The sequence below is a fragment of the Aulonocara sp. 'chitande type north' Nkhata Bay genome, linkage group LG1 (assembly GCF_057382095.1).
Source record: "Aulonocara sp. 'chitande type north' Nkhata Bay isolate Kocher_YH1m ecotype deep benthic linkage group LG1, A_spYH_male_GT1.1, whole genome shotgun sequence".
NCBI classification, from domain to species: Eukaryota; Metazoa; Chordata; class Actinopteri; order Cichliformes; family Cichlidae; genus Aulonocara; species Aulonocara sp. 'chitande type north' Nkhata Bay.
The window spans coordinates 5,209,334-5,235,248 of NC_141344.1; the positions used below are offsets into that span (position 1 = coordinate 5,209,334).

Sequence of the window (25,915 nt, forward strand, 5' to 3'; positions counted from 1 at the left end):
TCATCTTGTAATCTCAGACAGATTCTATGTGTTTGTTAAAAGCATATGCATCTTTAAAAAAAACAAGAACTAAATTTAGCCATAGAGTAATTTAGTTACCTATATTTTTTAGGAAACTGAACTTGACTAAGTTTCAATTTCACACTTTGGTCATTGGTGCTTTTATTTTGAAGCCACGCAATTTTGTCCGTATCTCTCTCTCCCTCTCTTTAAAATTCCGAGTTTCACTTGACTGCTGTCACAGCAGCAAGGTGTTCAACGGAAAGCCAGACAGAGTGACTATCCCTGGATCTTGGGGGGAGGGGGGGAGCAGAAGAGAGCGAGAGAGAAAGAGAGGGCTGAACTGAAGAGGACAGGCGAGAATCCTATTACTCATTCTACTTCTAAGAACATTCTCAAGGGGACAAACCTCAGCACTGCATAGCTTTATTGAATAACTACCCACTTAATGCGATTGTTATTGGCATATAGACATTTATTACATTATGCTTTGTTATCACATCTTATAAACCTCCTAAAATTTATAATTTTATTCATATCGATTTATTTTGTTCACTGTGGGAAGGTTTGTTCTGAGTTGGGCATTGCTTAAAAGCGCAAATCAGTTATTCTATGCGTGCTTAAATGCCACTTAAGTAGGCTACTTCTTAAGTGCCTGAACACTTGAAAAGGCAGGCCTGTCTCCACCTTATCAATAGATCAACATGCCATAAAAGTGACTTATTTTTTGTGATACTGATATCAGGAAGGCAGTTATGACTGTACAACGTCAATGCCACAAGCAGCTGGCATGCTTTTAGACTTCAAATATCACCACAAACCACAGCTTCACCTTGGAGATGCTTTGAACAGAGATGCAAAGAAATCAATGAGAAAACCCCACAGGTGAAGTGCAAAAGACTAAAATTTTGTTATAATGTGATATTTAGCATGAACAACAGACAACCAAGGCCCTCGGTGTCCTTAATTACAAAAAACAAAAGTGTAACATTACGAACAGCTGTAACACTGTTCCTTCCTTGTGGTGTCCAAGATAGATTACATTCTATCAACTAGTTTATAAAATAATCTTCAGCTGCATGAGACTAGGAGAAGTATTACTCTACATATTTGAGCTGAGTTCATGACTCAGCAGGCAATTCTTCCTAATCGCGACAAATTTTATGTTGCAAGATATCAAGCAACAAAGGCTTGAGTGTCTTACTACTGGCAACTTTAAAGAAACCCCAAAGCTGCACAAAATATAGACATAACCTTTTTTCAAGGTGCACACATGCACAAAGTGTATGCTTGTATATGTTCAAAATCTTTTTTCGTGCACTGTCTTGTGTGGAAGTATTATATGCAGTGGCTTGCAAAAGTATTCGGCCCCTTTGAACTTTCCCACATTTTGTCACATTACAGCCACAAACATGAATCAATTTTATTGGAATTCCACGCGAAAGACCAACACAAAGTGGTGTACACGTGAGAAGTGGAATGAAAATCATACATGATTCCAAACATTTTTTACAAATAAATAACTGCAAAGTTGGGTGTGAGTAATTATTCAGCCCCCTTTGGTCTGAGTGCAGTCAGTTGCCCATAGACATTGCCTGATGAGTGCTAATGACTACATACAGCGCTCCTGTGTGTAATCTAATGTCAGTACAAATACAGCTGCTCTGTGACGGCCTCAGAGGTTGTCTAAGAGAATATTGGGAGCAACAACACCATGAAGTCCAAAGAACACACCAGACAGGTCAGGGATAAAGTTATCGAGAAATTTAAAGCAGGCTTAGGCTACAAAAAGATTTCCCAAGCCTTGAACATCCCACGGAGCACTGTTCAAGCCATCATTCAGAAATGGAAGGAGTATGGCACAACTGTAAACCTACCAAGACAAGGCCGTCCACCTAAACTCACAGGCCGAACAAGGAGAGCGCTGATCAGAAATGCAGCCAAGAGGCCCATGGTGACTCTGGACGAGCTGCAGAGATCTACAGCTCAGGTGGGGGAATCTGTCCATAGGACAACTATACTAGATCTCAGTGCATCGTTCGATACTGTTGACCATAATATCCTATTAGAGCGATTAGAACATGCTGTAGGTATTACAGGTACTGCACTGCAGTGGTTTGTATCATATCTATCTAATAGACTCCAATTTGTGCATGTAAATGGAGAGTCCTCTTCACATACTAAGGTCAATTATGGTGTTCCACAGGGTTCAGTGCTAGGACCAATTCTGTTTACATTATACATGCTTGCCCTAGGCAATATTATTAGAAGACATAGCATACATTTTCACTGCTATGCAGATGACACCCAGCTCTATCTGTCCATGAAGCCAGATAACACACCAATTAGTTCAACTGCAGGAATGTCTTAAAGACATAAAGACCTGGATGGCCGCCAACTTTCTGCTTAATTCAGATAAAACTGAGGTTATTGTACTCGGCCCTGAAAAGCTTAGAAATATGGTATCTAAGCAGATTGTTACTCTGGATGGCATTACCTTGGCCTCCAGTAATGCTGCGAGGAACCTTGGAGTCATTTTTGACCAGGACATGTCCTTCAACGCACATTAAACAAATATGTAAGACTGCTTTCTTCCATTTGCGCAACATCTCTGAAGTTACAAATATCCTGTCTAAGAGTGACGCTGAAAAACTAGTTCATGCTTTTATTACTTCCAGGCTGGACTACTGCAATTCGTTATTATCAGGATGTGCAAAAAACTCCCTGAAAAGCCTTCAGCTAATCCAAAATGCTGCAGCAAGAGTCCTGACAGGGACTAGAAAGAGAGAGCATATTTCTCCTGTATTGGCTTCCCTTCATTGGCTTCCTGTTAAATCCAGAATTGAATTCAAAATCCTGCTCCTCACATACAAGGTGTTGTGTCCCCCACAAGCCATGTGGGGGACACAGCAAACATGTGGAAGAAGGTGCTCTGGTCAGATGAGACCAAAATGGAACTTTTTGGCCAAAATGCAAAACACTGTGTGGCGGAAAACTAACACTGCACATTACTCTGAACGCACCATCCACACTGTCAAATATGGTGGTGGCAGCATCATGCTCTGGGGGTGCTTCTCTTCAGCAGGGACAGGAAGCTGGTCAGAGTTGATGGGAAGATGGATGGAGCCAAATACAGGGCAATCTTGGAAGAAAACCTCTTGGAGTCTGCAAAAGACTTGAGACTGGGGCGGAGGTTCACCTTCCAGCAGGACAACGACCCTAAACATAAAGCCAGGGCAACAATGGGATGGTTTAAAACAAAACATATCCATGTGTTAGAATGGCCCGATCAAAGTCCAGATCTAAATCCAATCGAGAATCTGTGACAAGATCTGAAAACTGCTGTTCACAGACACTGTCCATCTAATCTGACTGAGCTGGAGCTGTTTTGCAAAGAAGAATGGGCAAAGATTTCAGTCTCTAGATGTGCAAAGCTGGTAGAGACAGACCCTAAAAGACTGGCAGCTGGAATTGCAGCAAAAGGTGGTTCTACAAAGTATTAGTGATGGGTCGGTCGCGAACGAAATGGCTCTAGAGCCGGCTCTTCGACGTGAACGACGCGAGCCGGCTCCTTATCACGAGCCGGTTTTTTTGTTTGTTTGTTTTTTTTCTTTCTTTCTCTCACCCTCTCTCTCGCGCTTTTTTTCCGCTTCATTCAGCACGCGAGCCTTGTGCTTTACGCTGGGCAGAGGGGGGAGGGGCGGTAGTTACACTCAGTAGCACAGGAACAGAGCAGGAGGGAGAGACAGAGAAAGAGCCAGGGATAACAACGTCACATTAGAAAGGTATAGTAATCATCCACAACTATTTTCAGTTGCAGATGATAAAGGATTGAGAAAGTTTATTCATGCAGGTCCATATGACAGACAATATGCATGTTCTTTTTGTTTTCATATTATAATTTATATTTAATTGTGTTGTGGTTTGCATTGTTTTGTGTTGTTTCACTTTAAATTTGTAAAAGGAAAAAGCTGAAAATTTAAATAGTTAAAAATTGAAATGTGAATAGTTGACTTTTGTATTATATGATTTATTTATTACATTTTATGTGGAGTGAATAAATAAAAGTATATTTACGGTGGCCCCTACAGACAAAGCACATACAAACTTCAAATCACGTACAAACCCTGAAGCACGTACAAACTCCAAAACACATAAAAAAACACGTACAAACTCCAAAACACGTATAAACTCCAAAATACGTATAAACTCCGAAGCACATAAAAACTCAAAACACGTACAAAAGGCAACAGAAGTGCTCCAGGATGCTAGGGGCAGTGTTGAACTTTTGTTACCTAGTGGCTACACAAGCCAGCCAGTACCAACGACCGGATTTGGTTTCTGGTAAAAACTGTTTTTTTATTATTTGACTATATATGAATGCTTGTGTATAAATACACAAACAATACACATATGCTTTCATGCTTTCAATTGTGTAATTTAAGTGATCTAGGTAGCTCTGTTTTGGAAGTTCAGTTCATGCTAGAAATGTGTTTTGGAGTTTGTACGTGTTTTGTCTCTAGGGGCCACCGCATATATTTATATATAAACATATATAAATAAAACCACTTTTTTTTTTACATTAGTAATTCCTTTTGTGCATAATTTTATATTATGGTTAATAATAAATTAATTAAAGCAACAAAACAACCTGAAGAGCCGGTTTGGAGCCGAAAGAGCCGGAAATCCCATCACTACAAAGTATTGACTCAGGGGGCTGAATAATTACTCACACCCCACTTTTCAGTTATTTATTTGTAAAAAATGTTTGGAATCATGTATGATTTTCGTTCCACTTCTCACGTGTACACCACTTTTGTGTTGGTCTTTCACGTGGAATTCCAATAAAATTGATTCATGTTTGTGGCTGTAATGTGACAAAATGTGGGAAAGTTCAAGGGGGGCGAATATTTTTGCAAGTTACTGTAATATCCAAAACAAAAAAAGAAGTTGTGGTTAAAGCAGCATTTCCTTCTCAATGCTGTTTCCTTGTTAATAAAATTAGGTTTGAATGAACTTGACTCTGATTTGCATTGCACAAAACTGAGAAATCCAGGAAATATCTTGAGCTGCAGGTTAATGTTTAAACCCCCAGCACTGATATCTGATACCATTTCTTGTACTCACACAACAATTTAAAACCTATTTTCCACTGCAAACCTCTTAAAATATCAAATTTAAGCTTTTGTATTCCTCTGAAAAGACAAATATAGAAGAATAAGAAGGGAGAAAGAGAGAAGGAAATGGCTTGGTCGAGCACCTGGCTCCTATTTTCAGTTTAACTGTCTACATGATTGGTTGGTAATACGTGCATGTGTGTGTTCTTGTCTGGAGCTGAGTTTGTCAGCTGCATTGCGTGGGTTAAGGTAATAAAGGGCTCACTGTGTGTGCGGTGGCAGGTGTGCTTGGAATCATGCACACACCCAAAGACAAACACAAAGGACAAACAGGAACAGAACTAAAAGTGAGAGACCTTTGTCATCTAGAAGAAGTGCAGTGCAGTTTTGAAAGTAGAGGTGAAAGTGGTGAATGGGTGCCAGACAGACAATTGAGAAGAGGAAGAAAATGCTGATGAAAGGCAGCAGTGTAAGACCATTACGCATCTGCGCAACTTAGCTATCTTATCTTCCATCACCATGCAAAACCATAACAGACTACTCGAGTGGCTGAAGTCCTTCCTTAATACATGACCTATTAAAGGCTTTGTGCTAAACGGCTAAGGTGCAGCAGAAGAGAAAATATTTGATCATGTTTGCCAACATCAAATAATGTCCTGCGTATTCTGCCTCCTGAGTGTATTGGATATACACTGAATAGTATCCCCTGTGGAACGCTCCAAATGCAGTCAGAATCTAGGCTGAACTGCAAGACAATTACTTTTACAATGCACACGGTGATGTCACGTTGTGCAAATGTCAGCTTCACAGGAAAAACAGACAAGCAAAAAACTGTGTTTCAGTCAATCGTACTGCAATTATGGTTTCCCACCAGCAGCTACCAAAGAATGAGATCCAAAAGAAAATCCTCTTCAAGCTCAAGTATTATTTTGGAACAAACATGTTGCCAACACAATAAAAAGTAACTGTGCAAATACTCAGTAGTGGTAGGGGAAACACACACACCACTTTGGAATGAGACACTTGCTAAGGCATTCTGTTGCACTGTGCACACAGAAATGTAAGGCTCTAACAACTGTAACACATTTAGCTACATGTGAGGCCTTGACAAGTTTTTTCTTGTTTCACATCTTGTGTGACGTTTCACTGGTTCGACCATCTTGACCTAAATCTGAAGTGTTCTGAAATGTAATTCTCACTTTCAGTCTTGCTCAGACTATGTTAGCTTGTGATCTCTTGGTAGGTGTTTCTCACGGGGGCCCCTTTCTTGTTAAATTAAGAAACAATGGTCAAAGCTTTCTGGGGTTCTCAATAATTACTTTATAGCTCTGTCATAAAAGAGAAGCTAGCTTTTGCAGCAGAAACAACAGGGTCCTGAATCAGCTCTACTTGCCACAAGTTCATCTGACCTCGGTACATTTCACACCATTTTAAAACAATTATTCAAATGGGTATACAACAAAGATAGTTTAACTTAAAGTTGTTAGTTCCTGACACATAATTAGCTAATTGGATGGGGCTAAGGCACTTGAATTCTCTGCTTTGTCCCAATTGACTCTGAAGGCAGATGTTGGCGGTGGGAGTGATGTCACTCGCAAGTTCAGAAAAGACGCCTGGTGGTAACAGTGGTAGTGCATTGTACAAGTTTTTACAGTTTTGGTAATGTTCATGTGCACGACTACCATTTTGGACTGTGAAGTTGGGGTTTGTGGAGCTGAAAGTCCAACTTGAGGGAAACTGGGACTCAGAAATTCAGAGATCAAATGCAGCAGATCCATAAACAGCAGTAGAACTTTAAAACTTGTAATCTCTACTGCAACCTTTGTGTATTTCGTGTTATTGTGACTTGCTAAATAAGTTATAGACATGATCCATGAATGTGCTACAGGGGGGTTTTAACCACAAAATCAAGCACTGTGCTGTCTTTCTAATGATGCACTACCTTGCTAAAGCACAAAACAAATTCTATTTTTTCTTGCTTTTCTCACTTCACTGCTAGAATCGAGTCACTGAGTGGAAAGTGGACAACTTGCAAATGACTCCCAGATCAGACATCCAACTTCTGGGGGAAATGGAAATCAGCACTGCATACAGGCTTTCTGGTTGTAGGAAAAGTGGAACAGGCTACACAGGGTACCGATGGCTGGAATGCTAGCCTGGAATAAAACAAACAATAACAAACTTGTCAGATATGAAACTATATCTATCAAAATGACTGAGCACAACTTTAAACCACTTACTTCCTTTTAGAAACAACCAGAGAGAATGAAGCAGCAGCAGGTCCTTCCCCAATTGATGCAACATCAGGTGAAATCATATAATAGCAACCTAAGGTTTTTCCAAGCAATCATTTGCATTGATAGCAGTTTCAACAATACTAAAAGTATTATCCTCAACTGTATGCTGGACCAATGGTTCTCAACTAGTGCACAATAATGTAAGCATAACTTCCTTAGGAAGCCAGTGTGCACAGCATATTGAGAAAAAAAATAAAAATAAAATAGAAATATTACAGTATAACTTCACTCCATTGGGCACATTTCTGGAAACTCAAAGGAGCTCATACAAAACTCTATTGTTAACCTGCAAGACACACTAACTCACTCAGGGGGCAATCGGAACAAGTCACATGTAATAAAACATCTACTTCAGGTGACATTACGGAAATCAGAAAAGTCAAAATCTTTAGATTTGTCAGTAAGCATGTGTTCACCATTTTTTAGCTCCTAAAAGTCTTATTTTACACATTTTTCTTGACAATAGCAAAATATTGCTGACAATCACCGCACATAGCGCCAGATCAACAGATTCTCATCAATCCTTCCTCTTACAATGCAAGAAGTGAAAATATGCTGTTTGTCACATCTGTTGTTTGCACGCTTTTCCATGCGCGATCTAGATGTTTGTCTTGCAAGGTATGGAAGTATGTTTAACAAAAATCATATCTTAAAAATGTTCTCTGCATATCCGATTGAATACTGTGATGATAACTCTTGGAGAATAAAGCTACTTAGCGCATAATAACTTGTCACAAAGTGACAAGTCACAAATTGTTTGCACAATCAACAAAATGTGAAAATGTTTGCTCATCGTTCTAACAACTTCAACTCTAATTTCAGAATTGCGCAAAATAAAAACTGTAATAAGTAGCACCATATGTGAAACCAGCCACAGCTGCAGTCCAACCACCAGACAAGTGTGTCTGATGACTGAAAGGAAACCTTGTGTCTAGAAAGATAACTTACAGTTTACCACGTTCCTTGCTGGGGCCCCTGGGTGTCTCTGAGTGAAGACTTATCTTTGACATATGTGCACATTTAGCACATGAAAATTGGGTGTTAGGGATTTTAGATTAGAAGCTGCACAAGATGCTTCAAGTCCAATTATGAAAGCAGATAATGGTAAAGGATATTCAGACCATATATGTATAAAGGTTGACATTTGTGTTAAGTGTCTGTCCCTGGTTTTCTCACCTTTACCTCATTCTAAAAGCCTCTAGCTCCTGATTGGTTAGTTCATGGACAAGGGCTCAGAGGGAGGAAATTTACATGGTGGTAGAGATGAAATGTGAACAATAAAGATGCTTCTTATAAAGTTATCCATCTCCCTCTTACTGATTCTTCTAGATAAGACAGAACTGCATGTGGACCCACATATAACAACAGGAGTTCAACCTTATCAACTAAAACAGTCATGTTTGATTACTGATTTAATCTCCCCCAGCCTATTACAAAATAAATATGGTCACTGTCTTTGTAACACCACCAAACAAATCAATAAATGAAAGCATCTTATTTTATTCTGTGAAGGTGAAGTCAATGCTGAAATGCATTATGCTTAGAGACAAGGTGGGGGAGGTTGATGGATTAAGGAAGTGTGAGAAGAGACACAATAGACAACATGCACCACGATAATTAGTATTGTGTAGTAGAGTGTGTATTATGTATAGCAAAACAATCACCTTACCACTTAAATAAATGAAAAATAAAAATTAACTTATTCACTTGGAACATTCAAACTGAGGAATTCATTTGTGAGGTTTTTTAAAGAAAAATATGCTTAGGAAATATTTCTAAGCATATTCAGTGGTGGTATACTTTCAAAACAAACAAACAAACAAACAAAAAACAAACAAACTTTCTTTGTTGTCTTTGTTTGATAGCAGCCTCCACCCTTTAGCAGACGATTGGGAGTACAGTACCTCCTCTGTATGTTTCTTTCTTCTGCAGTCCTCACCTAGGATGTCTGAACACCAGCAGTAAAATGTAATAACAGCATATTGTGTGCTGCACATGAAGTGTGAAGTGCAGTTCAGAGAGTTCAATGGGGTTTTTCTTCATTTCTGTTTCTTCTTCATCCTCTTTATCTTGAAGTCAGACAGAAGATCTGCAGGCTATGGGGGCTAGACACACAACAACACACATACGCACAGACAAGTCTGCCCCTATGCATTATTAAAACACTATTAAAGCAGCGTCGCACACAAGCAGTAAACCACACACATGGGTCCTCATCTGCTGGGCTTTATCACCATGGTGATGGTTGTGCAGCTGACTTGAGGCCAGCTGGTGGAGTCTAGCTGTGATGATGTGATGTGAGTGACATGTATGTGAATTAGAATGAGAGACAGAACAAAGAGAGAAGACATCACACAGCAGCACTGAGAATGAGCCTACCCATAAAACTGCCTGGAAGCACCTCAAACACAAGGCACAGCTCACATACAGGGTTTATTGATTCTTGTATTGATTGCTAGTCCCAATGAGCATTCATTTTGCAATTCATTTCAGCATCCTTAAAGTGGTAGGAGTAGCATTAACACTACAGACAGTGTGGCATCTGTTCCTTCCAGTCTCATATAGACTGTAAGGAGCGTGCTGGGGCAGGTTTGCTGTCTGGTTGGCACAAGCAGAGATATGTGTTTGTTTCATTTCATGATTACAGACTTTCTACTACCAAACATCCAGGACATCATTCCACGCTGACTGAATCACTCTTTTGAAGGACTTTCTTTTCTCACCTTACTCCGAATTCCACTTCACATTTGGCTAGGACAAGCATTGTTTGTACATAGAAACAACACATTATATTGCAAGTACTTTAACTCAGTTTTGAGGGGGTACAGGTATGGGCATTTCTGGGAATTCAAAGGGCTTCAGAACTTCCATTTTATTCTCGTGGGAAGAATGTAAGAATGTGGCATAATTGCAAGGTCAACACTGTGGACCTCTGAAATTATATTGAAGTGGAAGAAAAGAACATTTGAAAAGCACTTGACCTGGTACTGAAAAGTTAGATGAGAAATTTGAATTGGATTGCCATGTTTCTCACACGACATTTAGTACACAAATGAAATTATTATTCGTTAGGATCTCACAAGAGACTGAAAAAAAATCTATTCATCTGCAATAATTAATATTTGGTGGCATGTTTCTGTTTTGGAAACTCTCTGCATTCTACACAAATATAGCATAGAAAAGAACAGGCATCAGTGACAACAAATACAGCATCAAGTGTACTATAGGATTAAAAAGTCAGACACTGTATGAAAGCAGAGGCTGGCCTCCAATACTAATGATGTACTTGAATGTTCATTTAGTTTACTGGAGGGTTCTCTTGAGTTTTTAAGACTGTACTGCAAACAAAACAAAACAAAACAAAACAAAAAAAAGATCACTGACTTCTACCGTCACTGACAGTGGAAAATAAAACTTTTCACATTTTTGTCAGAATGGATTTAGTGGATTTTATTCCTCATCATTTAAAAACTCCCCCAAAACCTCTATGTTATAGACTTCTAAGTGGCATGACTGTATGAAATATTTCGAAACATTTCAAAAGTTAGGCTGAAAGCTGAAAATGATAATAGGACGTGTAAAGCACACCGATCATGTGAGTTTGATGTTTACAACAAAGGTTACATGACTGTGTCGGTTGCACATCTTTCCTGTCTGCGGTCTTTGTCTTCATTTGTCTGTGTGTTTGTTTTTTATACATCTCTTGCTGTTTTAGACTGATGGCTATTATGAATGCCTGTTTTTTTCTGCTGAAATACTCGTGTTCCTCCCCCCAGTTTAACAAAATTATTTTTAATGTTTCATAACTTTCTTTAAACAAACATTTAAAGAAAACTGTATTTTTTTAAGCACTGAATATAAATTACTGTTGAGGCAGGAATGACTCTAATAATCATGCAGTTAACTGATAAAGCCTTAGACTTTGATGTATTGATTATTTTCTTTCCTTTTTCGTAATCCAGCAACCTGAGATTAGTCTCAATAGAATATCTAGACTTTACTTTCAGTTAATGAGCATGAGATAAACTGATATGTGGTTGCTAACACCATTGTTGTAGCTCTGGCTCCACCCTGAGGCTGAACTGTGTTATCTGCTCTGGATACTCTTCAGCTGGGTGTAGACAGAAAGTGCTGAGTATATGGTATTTCAAAACTGTTTAATATGCAGGACTGCTTTGTTTTTTCAACACAGGATTAAATATTTATAGTGATTTGCAAATTGCTGTTTTCTTTCATTTATATTCTAAAGACTGTACCAGTGATTTTGGAACTGGATTATAAAGCGTGACCACTTGTGTGAAAAGCAGTAGGAATGTATATACATATGAATCCATTACCTGTCACTGAAAAGTGTCACCAGTGTTCGATCTGGGTGAGGGGGCACTAAATCCTCACTGAAAGTCACCAAACATACCTGCGACTGTGCAGACAGTCACAAAACATAAAAGTAAAAAAAACATAGTCAAGTCATTACACATAAATATTTTAAGGTAGAATAACGTTATATGTAGTAGGTCAGAGCTGATTTAAAAGATTTGTAACATAGTTTAGAAGTTTCCAAAGGAAGGTTTTCAGGTTATCAGCTGCGGTTATCAGTTTTCCTTGACTTTGTGTCCACCTTGAACATGAGGCATAATTTTCCATAACAGATGCATTTTTATTAAAGGCTGACATATAAAACAGAATGACACAGCAGTAGCAGCAAAACACACAGACAGATATAATTAGAGAGAAATGCACCTGGCAGTTTAGTGTTACAGTCTTCTTTATTTACATACATGTTACTTTACATTTGACTTTGACTAGTACTCTGTACTAAGATTATAGCAAGACGTATATACGACTGTCCAAGCCACCAGGAACCAGCAGTGAAAAACTAAGATTAAAAAACAAACAAACAAAACATAATAAAGACCATTTTTCTCCATTATAAAATTCATAGTACTTGTACTGGAGTATCATCTAGTGATATTTCTCATCAAAAACACAGCTGATTAGGAGAACCAAATAGAGGAAACTCATTTAGGAGGGAACAATGAACTCACTAATATGCCAGAAAATGACTGCTGCCTCCAGCAGAGGTGACACATTCTTGCTATAATTGGATCTACGACACTTCATCAGATACGAGATAGAAATGAGAGTCGTGTAAAGTTCCTCCCCTTGTGCATCAATGGTCACGATTCATTAATTTCAGCCCAGACAAGTGACTATAAACGCATCAAACACACTAGCTGTCATCAGACTGGAGCATCTTCTCGATCTCTTGATCCCACTGGTCGTCTTTGTTGCCCGATTCAGTGACCACCTCATACTCCTGAAGTTCTTGCTGCAGCTCCTTTTCCCAATCTGCTGATTCGTCTGGATATGAAAGGGAGGAAATATTATGAGCAAAGCCATTCTCTTACAGAACAAGAAATACTTTGAGCTTAAAAAAAAGGATAGGAACTCTTCCAAAGCCAACCATCAGGAGAAGGACTGTCCTTCTTGTCCAGCACCAGCTGCTCCATCTCTTTCCTTAGGTCCTCCTGGTTTATGGCCGTTGAGTCAAAAGCATCACTAACAAACTCGGACACTCCGGGACTTGTTGAAATCTCCTCATCTTCTTCATGTGTTGGCTATGAGGAAAACAGGCAGCAGAGAAAGAGGAGAGCGACTCTTGGTTTTTTTTTTTCTTAACTTCTCAAAAGGTGGTTGGAAAAGTTCAACGTGTGCAGTGCTTTTACCTTCTGTATGTCACTGATGGAAACTGGCGGCGTTTTTGGTCTGACATTGTCTACAAAGAAATAACACACTGATATTACAATGGACTTACTCTTTAACCTCTGACCTTTGGATGGTGTCTGAGGTCATTTATCAAAATATGAGCACAAACCTTATTAGCTTTTACCATGGATGCCGCCTGATCCATTTAGGTAACTCTATAATACTATATGATATGACTTCTTTACCTTTCAGTCCTTAAATAAAATATCTAATTTGTTTACCAGTTCAACCAAGCAGAAAATAAAAAAGAAATGACGTTTTACATGTTTATATTGAATAATTAAAAAAGACAGATTTCTTTCCCTAATTAAACAATTGAATCAGACATTCAGATATTGTGTTGGAAGTCCACAAGTGCTTCCCAAACAGTCCACAGAGCTTCCCAAACCGTACTAAAACAGTATTTAGCTCCATTTTATACATTGTAGCAAAGTACTGTGACTTGGGGGTAGTGTTAAAAATATATGGAACAACTGGTAATGTGGGCTGCTCTTTATGTTTCCACCGGTTTTGATCCTTTAGCTTAGAGAGGAAGCCTTCATTACATAACATGCCTCTTCCTGGTGATCATCCTTTTCCTGGTTCCTTTAGCTTATCAACCAATCAGCATTCTATCTACATAAACCATCACTGTTGGGTAACTTGTTCTTGGCTTTTTGGACAACTGCTCTCAGCGCTACTGAAAGCCTTTGTGTTTGCTGGATTACAATTTCTCTCTCTCTGTAGCCAATGAGCTACTCAAACAGACAAGGACAATAAATTCCACATCAGTCTTAACAAACACTGTATGTGCCCATTTAAATAAGGGAGGAAAAGAGATTTCAGCGATGCATTAAGATGATTGGGTTTTTCCATTTCCTTCATTATTATTTCACATCAAATAGACACCTTCCTTTTATTCTGAATGAGTATCAATAAAGCCCAAGAAAAGAACACATGGCAGCAATTTCTGCCATCGATTCCAGTGTGTCAGAGAACAATTTAAAGTACTGCTGTTTGGATATAAAGCTCTCTGTGGCTCTAGACCACAAAAGATCTGACTGAGTAATCTTTATTGTACAAGTACTCTTGAATTCTCAGACCATCTGCCAACTTTTCCTAGAGAACAAAATAAATATAGCTTTTAGCTCCTTTCACAGTATCTGCTTTTACATTTTAAACTGATATCTTTCCAACTTTAAGAGAGAGCTGTGCCCCTTTCTTTCTTACATGGTGTTTAGGTGCCTGCAAACTGTAAAATAACACAGCCTAAGTTGCAGGACTGTGAAGGTCTTTGACTGTATAAACCACCTTTATAAAGCCATGACCAAAGATTTTGAAAAGAGATTTTCAAATCACTATATTTTAATTTTTCCACTGTGGAATTGGGGTTGTAAATCCGCCTGCCTTCCTGCAGCTGTGATACGACAAAGTTTTCTTGGTGATCTCTACCTCTCTAGCAGAGCTAAAAATTCAGACCTGTTAGGACGATGTCTTCAGGTGAAACACTGGCCCCTTTGTCCACACTATCGTTCCGCTGCTGCTGGGCTGCCAGGGCTGTGAGCTGAGCCGACTGCTTGATCAGAGACACCCGGTAGAAATAGTTCCGCCAAAACATCTCCTCCTTCACACTGTCAAACACAAACATGTCACCATCCATTTTTAAATATCAGTTTTAGGTTGACTCTGCTATAAATGGAGGCAAAAACAGGTACATTTGCGCGCGCACGCGCACACACACACACACACACACACACACACACACACACACACACACACACACACACACACACACACACACACACACACACACACACACACACACACGTTTGAGGAGCACTGACTGTTTAGGAACCAGGTCAAAGCGCATGCGATTGAGGAGCTCATCTTCTTCCAGCATGACTGCAGCTAAAGGATACATCTGCTCCATGTCAAAGTGGAACTGAACACCAGCGGGAGGGTCGCGGAGGAAGTTCCTCTTGTCCTAGAATCAGCAACCAAACAGCTCAGTTTCTACTCAAAGCATAATTTATAAATTTAAATAAGTAAAACAGTAGCCACAAAAATAGCTACCCATTCATACATTTGTACTATATACTGTGCATGATGTCTTTGCTTACAGCGGACAGAGCGAGAATCTGTTGCTGGATTGTCTCCTCTTCATTGTAGCCGACCCAGGGTGGCACTGCTGCTTCTACACAAACATCAGAGCATGTGTGCACACACACATTCAGTCATGTACCATCAGTTCCAATCCTTATCTCTGAGATGCACACATGTACAAACCTGGCTCTCTGTAAATAGAAGCTGCTTGGCCAGTAAGTGACGTATGCTGATAAAATCGTGATAATATAATTTCTGCTGCCCCTCACAGGCGCAATGTAAAAATAAAGATTACACAGTTTATCCCAGTCAGGTCTCACAAGACTCCAATTTTAAACAAAGTGTGTCAATTTCAAAGTGTAAGTCTTGCTTTCAGAAATTAATATTTGAACTTTTGATTGATATATTTATTTTCATAGTGGTTCAATAATTGACTTTGGAAAACATTATGACTACACTTCATTCACCTTGTAGCACCAGTTTAATTCTTCATTGGTCAGATTCAATAAAATTCTGGAAATATCATGCAGCGATTTTGATCCATATTGACATGATAGCACCACACAGCTGCTGCAGATTTGTCACTGTAATCCCAAAGGTGTCTAATCAGCGTATGTGGTGACTGTACGAATCATTTGAGGTCATCAGTAAATAACATTCATGCTTTAAAGTCTGGTTTACCTGATTTCTTGGCCTTCTTCTCCTGGACAAATTTCTCTTGCTCTTTTTGGAAGTCCCCTAAAAATGTCTACACACACACACACACACACACACACACACACACACACACACACACACACACACACACACACACACACACACACACACACACACACACACACACACACACACACACACACACAAATAAATAGATTGGAAAAGCTGATGCATAAATGGAAAGTGTTAACAAAGCAGGAAGTCCTGAAAAAGTTATGATAAAATCCAGGATTTTACTTGCATATGAAAAAATCTGGAAACTTTGATACAAATTTTAAACTTTAACACTTTTAGACTTAAAAATACTTTGAAATTTTTTTTAAGTAATGTTTAATCTATGGAAGCTTTATTTGCCCCTGATATTTTTTATTGATCAAACTGCCAAAAATAAGAAGAGGGTGTGTAGACTATATACAGCACAGTGCGCTTATGTGTATAATCAAACCTTTAAGTCCAGAGGCCAATGCTACTTAATAATAATACAATACTGCTTATCCAGGTAAGCTCAGGCTTAACCCCTGGGTTTTCTGTACTTTGAAGGTGGTTCACTTCTTAATCGCTATCTGGAGCAAGTTAAGATCCAGAATAGAGATCAGCAGATATGAACTCACTGCCTACTAATTAATCAATTCTCCAGAAAATAGCATCACTATTCCTGGAAGATCCCTCAAACTTCTGTGCATAAACAGGAGTCTAAAGTTTTCTTCTATAGCGTCTACTGTCTTTGTTTTCCTAATAAGAATCAGAAATAAATACTATAGATTTCTAGACACAACTTTATTCTTTTGGTTTTAATAAACAAACTATAAGTATTAATATCTGATCCTAAAATAGGACACCGACAGTGTACTTGCTGAACTCATATGAAACTTATGTAGACTAAGCCAATATTTGAATAAAAAAAACAAACAAACCTTTACTCTCAAACCTTTAAAGTTTGCAGCTGAGAATATCAAAAATAAAACTGCTGGGAGAAGGTTATGCTCATCTTCTTATTAGACTGCCAGACAGTAATCTTAGGTTTCAGAGTTCTAGGAGAAACCCTGGGTTAAATTAGCGAACTGATAACCAGCTTTGTGTGCCAGTTCGGGGAAAGCAAATACAGAAAACTGACCTACAAACCCACAAATGCACAGATGAACCCCACGCCGTTTTTAAAATCTGAAAAACCAGTCAAAAAGAATCTGAGAGCAACATGCCTTGTCTATGATGCCATCAATTTTTCCTTCTTCCACTGTCTTCTTGATGGTCTGGGCAGTCTCCACCATTGAATCAGAGATTTTCTTGGTGGCACTGGAAGCAAAACTGAAGATGTAACCTTCAAATGGAGAAAGAGTCTGTTAATAAAACCATTGCCACTGCAATAAAAGATACATATATGAGAGAACAGATTCTCCTGCAGTCATATTTGCTCTTGCTGGGAGTGAAGAACATACAAAAAAGATGAACAGGAAAGCCTTCAGGGTTCAACACAGAGAGAAAGACTAACGTCACGCTGAGTAACTTTGAGCACGTAGCTTAGAGTTAATTAAGAGTTAATCATCCAGATATGAGCTGTTCCTCACCGCCGAGTCCTGTGGACTGTTCCGAGTTTTCCTGCTCCGCCTCTGGTGTTCCATCCTGGTCAGCTGGCTGCTGTTTGTTTACCTCGGTTTGTGCTTCTACCACCTTCTCTTCCTGCCCCACATTCAGCTTTTCCTTGTCAACCGACGTCTCCGTAACGGTCGGGCCCTCCAGACCCAACCACGTCCCTAAACCTTTTAACATGTTGGTGGAAAAACACCGATCGATTAAATTAAAGATACGGAAAAACAATCTGCACGGACTCTCCTGACTATACAACCAGGAAATAAACTGACGTTTTCTTCTTCTGCGTTCTCGTGTGTGCACTTGTGCGATACTGCCACCCGGAGGCCAAATATGGGAAGTCTGGTTTGATGGGTTGTTGTTAGTGCTATGGTGGAATATATGAATAAAAAAAACGGTATTTATCAGTAAAAACTATCACAAAAGTGTTGCACGTTGAAAGATCTACACCTTTCCTAAAGTAGAAAAATGGTATGTCTTATAAAGTACGTGCTCATTGTTGGCAGTAGAGGAACTACTACGTTTTAACGCAACATCCAAAAGAAGCTGCAGGTGGCGGTAATGAGCTGAGATTTGTTCCACTTTTTGCGGCAAAGCAAGATAAGGAGAAGGAAGATAAGGAAGATCGGTGAATTCCTGACGGAGGACTCGTACCGGTAATTTTGCAGTTGCTCAAAATTTTACATTATTATTATGTGTTTTATGTGTATTTATCTTGGGTATAGTTTACTACAGTTTATTACAGAAAGCTATGTAATCCCAGTCACGTGTCTTCAGCACGTTAGGAACCGCTGTGACTGACTGACTAGCTCTACCCGTGGGCTGTTTACTTGTAAGGGGACGAGTTTACACCACACTTCCTTTAAAAAATAAGGCATTTAAAAGTTCGTTAGTTTTAACGTAGTTTTGATGGAGAAAGGAATAATAAATATTGTTAAAAAATCTTATTTGACATGTCAAGTAAGGATCGGCTTTAATAGGAAGGGTAATTTTTAAGAAGCGGAAGTGTGGGCTCAGTTACTTGTGTTTTGAGCTGATAAGACGTAAATAGACCGGTTGAGAGCAGTATCCGTTACCAAACGAAATAATAGAAGGGTGGAGCTTAAAAATAACTATTATCTTGCTTAATTTATTAGTTAGTTTTGTGTGCTATTTTGCTTTTAAGGTGCCAAATGAAGATTCTGATGGTGTTTGATTTTGACCACACCGTGGTCGATGCCAACAGTGACACTTGGGTGGTCAGGTAGGTCAAGAAAGTCTTACTTCAGCTCTTTCCATGTTTCTTGTCATCTGTATGTATTATCTTGACAAAGATTTTCTGTTGCACTGCTCCTGCTACTACTCTGCAATTACTGTTTTATACTAGGACCTTAATACACCATTAGAGAAACACTATAGCTGAGTTATCCTGATTTCTCTTATTTATATATTCCTTGTGTCAGGTGCCTTCCTGATAAGACACTTCCTGGCTCTGTGGAGAATTCGTACAGAAAAGGCTACTGGACTGAGTACATGGGCAGGGTGCTGAACTACATAGGTGAGTCTGTCATGCTGTTTGTTTTTGTTTTACTACTTCCTGAAATCTGCCTTCAACATTTTCTAATCTATGCCCGCAGGTGAGCAGAAGGTGAGCCCAGACAGGGTTCGCAGTGTGATGGAGACCATCCCCTTCACAGCTGGAATGACTGAGTTGCTGACATTTATAGCAGAGAATAAAAGTGCCATTGACTGCATAGTCATCTCTGATTCCAACACCTTGTTTATAGAATGGATTCTCCATGCTGCAGGACTCCAGGCGGCTGTTGACAAGGTTTTTACCAACCCAGCTAAGCTCAATGAGTTGGGCCACATTGAGGTGCAGTGCTATCATTCTCACGCCTGTGATCAATGCCCTGTCAACCTCTGCAAGAAAAAAGTCCTGGAGCTTTACCTTTCTCTGCAATCTGATGCCGGCGTGGAGTATGAGCAAATCTTTTATGCGGGGGATGGGGGGAATGATCTCTGCCCTACTTCCTGTCTGAGAGGCCGTGATGTTGTGATGCCAAGAAAGGGATACACTCTGGAGAAGCTGCTAGCCAAACTGGAAGGTCAGGAGGGCAACTTTTCTGTAAGAGCTAAAAACATTGCCTGGAGCAGTGGCACTGACATTCTCCGGGAGCTGAAAGCAAGCATGCAGTCGTAGCCGTGGCACATGAAATATTACAAATATTGAGCCTGCACTGCAGGATCCATTGTGCCGCCTGTATTCTTTTTTTTTCATATTATAATTCAAAATTTTAGAATAGTTTATGAAATTTTTAACTTATTTAAAACGACAGCATTTGCACATGTAAACCAGTCTTTTAAAAAGGGTAATTTGTCTGCAGGGAAATTTACCTTTATCTTTTATCTTCATGATCTTTACAATTTTTCTAATTTTCCGTGGTGATCGAAAATAGAGGCGCCTGAAACCACTAACAATACATAGGCAGTGTGTCACAACGGCAGCTTTTACATGTGCAGTGTATGTTAAATACTACGTAAGAATTCAGTTAAGATTATATTTAGTATAGTATTCAAGATCTGTTGTTGGGGCTGATCCAAGAAGCAGAGATGAACCAGCAAGTTAACTTGATCTGATAAAGTAGAAGTCAGGGAAATTTCTGAGCAGATTTGAGACATGGATTAATTTTAGTCCCAGACTACAAGAAAAATTAAAAGATGTCTCCATTGAAATGTTTCTGGACTAGGGTTTCTAGAAAGGTTCATGTTAAAGGCATTTTATTAATATTTGATACGACCTTTACTTTTCAAAATTTTTAAGGTATTAATTTATTTTATTTTTTATTTTCCCCAAACCACGAAAGAGCCTCCTGTTTTACACACTGACTGATGTGGATTTCTTCTAAAAACACTTTGGAAATCAGCTCACTGGTACTATAATGCAAATTCATGCCTGTCAAACTGTGTCATCTTTGGTGTTTTTTACTACAGAAGTGGGGACATCATTGTGTTTTTGTGACAGGCTGCTAATAAACATGTTCTAATAATAGGCCAAAAGATAAAAATTTTAATTCGTTCTTTGTTTTGTGGGTCTCAACACACACTTGCTCAATTTCCCAACCTTGAATTAAGCCTGGTGATTAAACTCTTTACTCAGTGAAGACCTTCACTGATGTTCTTTTCTTTCTTTTTAAAATTTTATTCATTTTGTGAGCACCAGACTGTGTTTGGGAAACTGGCTGACTGGATATATGTTAATATTTCCAAACCAATGAACAAACAATGGGTTCTGGATATCGCATTTAATTAAATTTGGTTTATAGTTTACAAATGTTAGTTGTCTCTTCACATTATGACCGAAAGCTTAAAGCACTCCTACTAACTTGAGTAATTTTTCTTTATGAATCTGAGAAAAACACTATACCAGTTCTTCCCTGCTATATTCTGTGTAAGACATTTTGATTTCTGAAAAGAAAAGCACTGATGTTACTGATGGCATTATGATGTGTTATATTTAAATGCTCCAGACAGTGTTACAGCATGCACCATACCAGGAACTTGAAACTGCCAAATGGCATGAAGTTGTCTGTCTTAGTGTAAACTGACTAAAAATACGTCTGTAAAAGGCACATTATAATGTAACTAATACATACTTTAAATAAGGTGCTTTTGTCAACATTTTGAATGTAACATTTTTACATGAACTTACCTCAGCTGATATCTGCCTCATTTAGGATTTTGCTCAGGTTTCTTGTGGCCAGTATGCATTATCTGAATAGACTATTCAGTTTTTATGTACAATTTCAACAGCCGTGCTCATGGAGACATATATATGTATATATGCATTGATTGACTTTCTGTTGCCACTGTCAAAAGCCAGTTTGATAAAATAATATTTTGTGTTGTTAATGTGTAATTCCTGTGATTAAATCAAATTAATTACCTCTTTGATTATTTTTTCTCAGGTTTTACTCAAATCCTTCTAGAGGCAAGTCTTACATCTCACCAGCAGTGATAAAATATTGGGGCCATATCTTTAAAGTATTATCTCCAATATATTTCCAAATTAATGTAGTGCAAATATTTTCCACTGCAGTAATTAAGATGGTTTTGTAACACTGTGATGGTGAGGTGAGATTTCATTATATTGTGAGGTATTGCTTTAAATCGTGTTTCACAATGAACAATTATACTAAAAATACTAAATGTAGTCCAATAGATTTTTGAGGGGTACTGACTATACAGACTCATAAATGGATGAAAACAAGCTTCTCGTTAGAAATATTAAATGAGAATTGAGAATGAGACAATTATGAGACTAATTAAGATTAATTGTTGTCCTAAAATCTAAAGTAATTTTACGACTCAGTGACAAATATAAAAGCTAGCTTCTAGACTCTCTAGATGAAAGGATAAAATTAATTGAATTTAACGACACATATACATATATACTAGGGGTGCAACGATATTCGTATCGATATTGAACCGTTCGATACAGTGCTTTCGGTTCGGTACGCATATGTATCGAACAATACAAAATTTGTAATTTATTTTATCAACTTTACTTCTGATGATGCTGTCTGTGTTGAGCGCTCAGTGAATCTGCGTTCGACTGCTCCGCCTAGGCTCGACAGTGCAGCCTAGGCGGAGTAGTCGAACGCAGATTCACTGAGCGCTCAACACAGACAGCATCGTCAGAAGGAAGAGTGCAGGGCAAGCTAGCGAGACAGAAGTTAAGCTCTCCTTACAAGATGGACCTCCCCCACCCTCATTCAGATCTGGCGTTTGGAATTATTTTGGTTTTCATGTGACGTATGACCCTGAAGGTAAGCGAGTCATGGACTAAAGTAAAACAGTATGTTGGATGTGCCATGCAATGCTCAATTACATGGGTGGGAACTAGTGCGTTAGCGCAGTTAGCTCGTTAACGTGTTGGCCGTCTAGCCCCATGCACGGGCGATCGGCGGTAGCTCGTTAACGGAGATTTGCCGTGTTGTGGCGTTAAGGTCATTTCAACGAGATTAACCTGAAAGCACTAGCGGGAACACAACGAATATGACTGCACATTTATGCCGACATCATCCTAGTGCAAAGACAAGTGGAAGCAGAAAAAAAACAAGCAAGCATGCTACTAACTTTAGCCGAGTCATTTAGACAGCTGTTTAATATGCTGCTGAGAATATAGCCCAGAAGAAGCGGATAGTATAGCTTTATTTTGGAAAGAGACATTTCTCTGTAATAAACTCTCTTTTCCAAAGATGAGTGATTCCTCAATCAGATACAGGGCTCGCAATATCGCTAGCCCGACGTCCCGGGGCTAGCGATTTTTTCAGTCGGGGTACCAAAATCTATCTCTGCCCTGCCCGTCAGGCTACTGTAGGAAGGAAAAATATATGTCAATGCTTTTGCATTCTTTCGGAAATGTAGCTGGGTAATTATGTCATTGGCATCGGTGAGCCACTGTCAATATGTGACATATTGAAGTCGCGTTTGAATTTGCGCTTGTGTTTTTGCTTTCACTTTGCAATCGCGCGAACTGTGTATAGAGAGCGACAGCACTGATCTGTGAGTGATGATAATTTGTGCACCAATTCCTCTGACATCGTCTTATTAATCGTTAGCTTACTATGCAAACATGACAAGTGAAATCTCCCGCAGCTTAAACATGTGAGAGGTTGATCGCGCAGAGAATCGCTGAGCTTATGTGAGTGCGCGTGTAAAAGCATTTCAGTTCTGCTGAGCCAAATAAGACAGGTCAGGGTGAAGAAGTGACAGCCAAAGAAAAGCTTACCACAAAACGGAGAAGTTATGACAAATCAGACTATAAGGCAAAAAGAAAGTGCAGCTTTATGGTTTCATGGACAAAAGAATTTCTGTGGATGTAATATGACGAGCTAAATAACCAGGGCTGCACATAAGTGGTCCGCAGGTGCGTATTCGCTGTCAAAATAAAAAACACGCACAAGGGTTAGGGTTAAATTTAAAAACTGTACTTTTGAGTTAAAATATATATTTATAATTTTAATAAATGACAAATTAAAAAGGCATGAACATTTTTTTTGTATCGAAAAAATATCGAACCGTGACACCAAAGTATCGAACCGAACCGAACCGTGAATTTTGTGTATCGTTGCACCCCTAATATATATATACATATATACACACATATGTATGTATACGTATATACATGTACACACACACACACACACACACACACACACACACACACACACACACACACGTGTGTGTATATACACACGTGTATACACACACTACTGATGATGTGTCCCTAAATCTTAATATGATAATCTAAATCAGCTCTCTAATCCCCCCCCCCCCCCCCCCCAAAATGGCAGATTAGCTTGGGTAAAAGACAGAAAGTTGAGGCACACAATGATGTGTGTTGCTGGTAAAGTAAAGTTTCTGGGCTGCCCTTCCTCATAACAGCCATCTCTTAAGATTCTCGCCTTTTAAAGCAATGCATTATCAAGGACTACAACATTTGGTCCTTTTTCTTGCCCAACACTAGCCCAAAATATTTAATCCTCTGGGGTCCAGGGTATAATTGACCATTTTTCACTATTTTTGAGGTTTCCTCTACATTTCACCTTTAAAAACTATTTACTTTGCCTTGTTTGTGTAACCGAGGACAAGGGATGAGTAAACGGGGCAAAGAAATAAATTGATAATTTATTTATTACATTAATTAGACATACAAATTCCCAGTTATTTCCAGACAGGACTTACAAAACATCCGGCTGATGCACATGAGACTTACCACACAAATGGTGCGAAAAATAACACAACACTGCAAACCGTTACACCCCGTTTAGCGACACTGCAATCGATTTACCTGTGGCACGCACTGCATTCAATAAGATGCCACACACACTCCAAACATGCTAAACGTCACAAATCTCACAATCTCGAAAAATCTCACGAAACTCACTCTCTATTGCTGTCTTCCTTTCTCTCTCTCTGGACTTCACTCCTAAAACTTCTCCATGTTCCTAAGCAACCAAATGTCATGTTGCCATATTATTTTTGATTGGTCGACATGGTGCATTTTTCCACCAACACGGACGGGCTGTTTTTTGTTTTGTTTTTTGCTCATAAGCAGAGAGTGCTTACTAGCGCTGTCCTTAGACAGTAAACGTGACAAAACTATTGAGGAAAAAACGCCACGTATATATTGTTTATCATGACTATCAACATAATTTAAAAACTGGTATATATCACCTTGTTGCTTTGTCATCTTGAAGTGGTCATGTGATTGGCTTATCATGACTACTTTATTCTTCCTCTGTCAAAAAGCAGCACTCATGTGATTGTTTTGCCCCCTAGCTTTTGTGGTGCCCAAATTTATGCACCTACTTGATTTTGTTTAAACAATTATTGCACACTTTCTGTAAATCCAGTAAACTTCTTTTCACTTCTCAGATATCACTGTGTGTGTCTCCTGTATGACATATTTAACTGACATTTTTTTATTGTAACAACCAACGATTTATACGGGAAAATAATGGCTATTAACAAGGTTGCCCAAACCTTTGCATCCCACTGTGTTAGTATATTTTGTCGTTAGTATAATATGAAATAAATTCTACATGTGTCAAGTCGTGTGCCAACATTTGCTGTGTAGTAGAACTGAGACATTAGTCATTATAAAAATTTATTTGAAATAATATTAAAATTTACAAACAGAAAAACATTAAACATAAATATATAAAATATAAGAATTTACAGAGAGACAGGAATAAAAAGGACCCAGCTGCTCTCCAGAGCAGGAACAAGACTGAGGAGGAAATGCTCCGTTGAAGACTGGCGTGGCATCTTCAGGGACACCAGGATGGCCAGCTCCACTGCCGATGGACCGTCCTGGGACCTGTCCCTCATCTGCCTCGGAGCTGTCCTCCTCTGTGGGCCTGTAAAACACAGCACAAAACACAAAGAAATGAGAAGGCTGCTACTACACTGTTCCAAAAAATAGTAATGTCAAAGTATCTTACTGTATATCTTACAGTTTTGTACTGTCTTTCTAGAATATCATTAAATTTACATAAGTAGACTGTGATTTTACATGTCAAAGGTAAAATAACATAACATCACTGTAAATATAGTAAAACACAATTTACTTGTTTTTTAAATATATATTTTTTGTACATATGCATATTTAGATTGTAAAAATACATTCAGAAATGTATCATAATTTCACAAATATTTGTCTGTTATGTGAGAGAATGATCTGTTAAATTCAAATGTAATACTATGGAAAATATATAAAATGATCGAAAATGAATGAAAATAATCAATAATTAAAGGAGTATTTCAATTATAATTTTGCTGAAAATTTCATGTCATCTTGGT

At 38.7% G+C, this 25,915-nt stretch overlaps 2 protein-coding genes across 3 annotated transcripts; one reads left to right on the forward strand and one right to left on the reverse strand.

The window, feature by feature from the left end:
• Positions 1–12,036: 12,036 nt before the first annotated feature.
• On the reverse strand, positions 12,037–17,874 carry syap1 (synapse associated protein 1). Its single transcript, XM_086304983.1, has 9 exons — positions 17,545–17,874; positions 17,179–17,297; positions 15,944–16,010; positions 15,280–15,353; positions 15,004–15,143; positions 14,639–14,790; positions 13,141–13,190; positions 12,879–13,032; positions 12,037–12,775 (listed from the first exon to the last, which is right to left on the reverse strand). The coding sequence occupies exons 1-9, from the start codon at positions 17,744–17,746 to the stop codon at positions 12,645–12,647; spliced, it is 1,089 nt and encodes a 362-aa protein (XP_086161109.1). The 5' UTR covers positions 17,747–17,874; the 3' UTR covers positions 12,037–12,644.
• On the forward strand, positions 17,775–21,474 carry phospho2 (phosphatase, orphan 2). Of its 2 annotated transcripts, none has more exons than XM_086305000.1 (4): positions 17,775–18,222; positions 18,732–18,809; positions 19,009–19,103; positions 19,183–21,474. In XM_086305000.1, the coding sequence occupies exons 2-4, from the start codon at positions 18,739–18,741 to the stop codon at positions 19,746–19,748; spliced, it is 732 nt and encodes a 243-aa protein (XP_086161126.1). In that variant the 5' UTR covers positions 17,775–18,222; positions 18,732–18,738; the 3' UTR covers positions 19,749–21,474. The 2 variants fall into 2 exon arrangements, with proteins under 2 accessions (XP_086161126.1, XP_086161136.1); XM_086305010.1 differs by lacking the exon at positions 17,775–18,222 and adding an exon at positions 18,336–18,398.
• Positions 21,475–25,915: the final 4,441 nt, after the last annotated feature.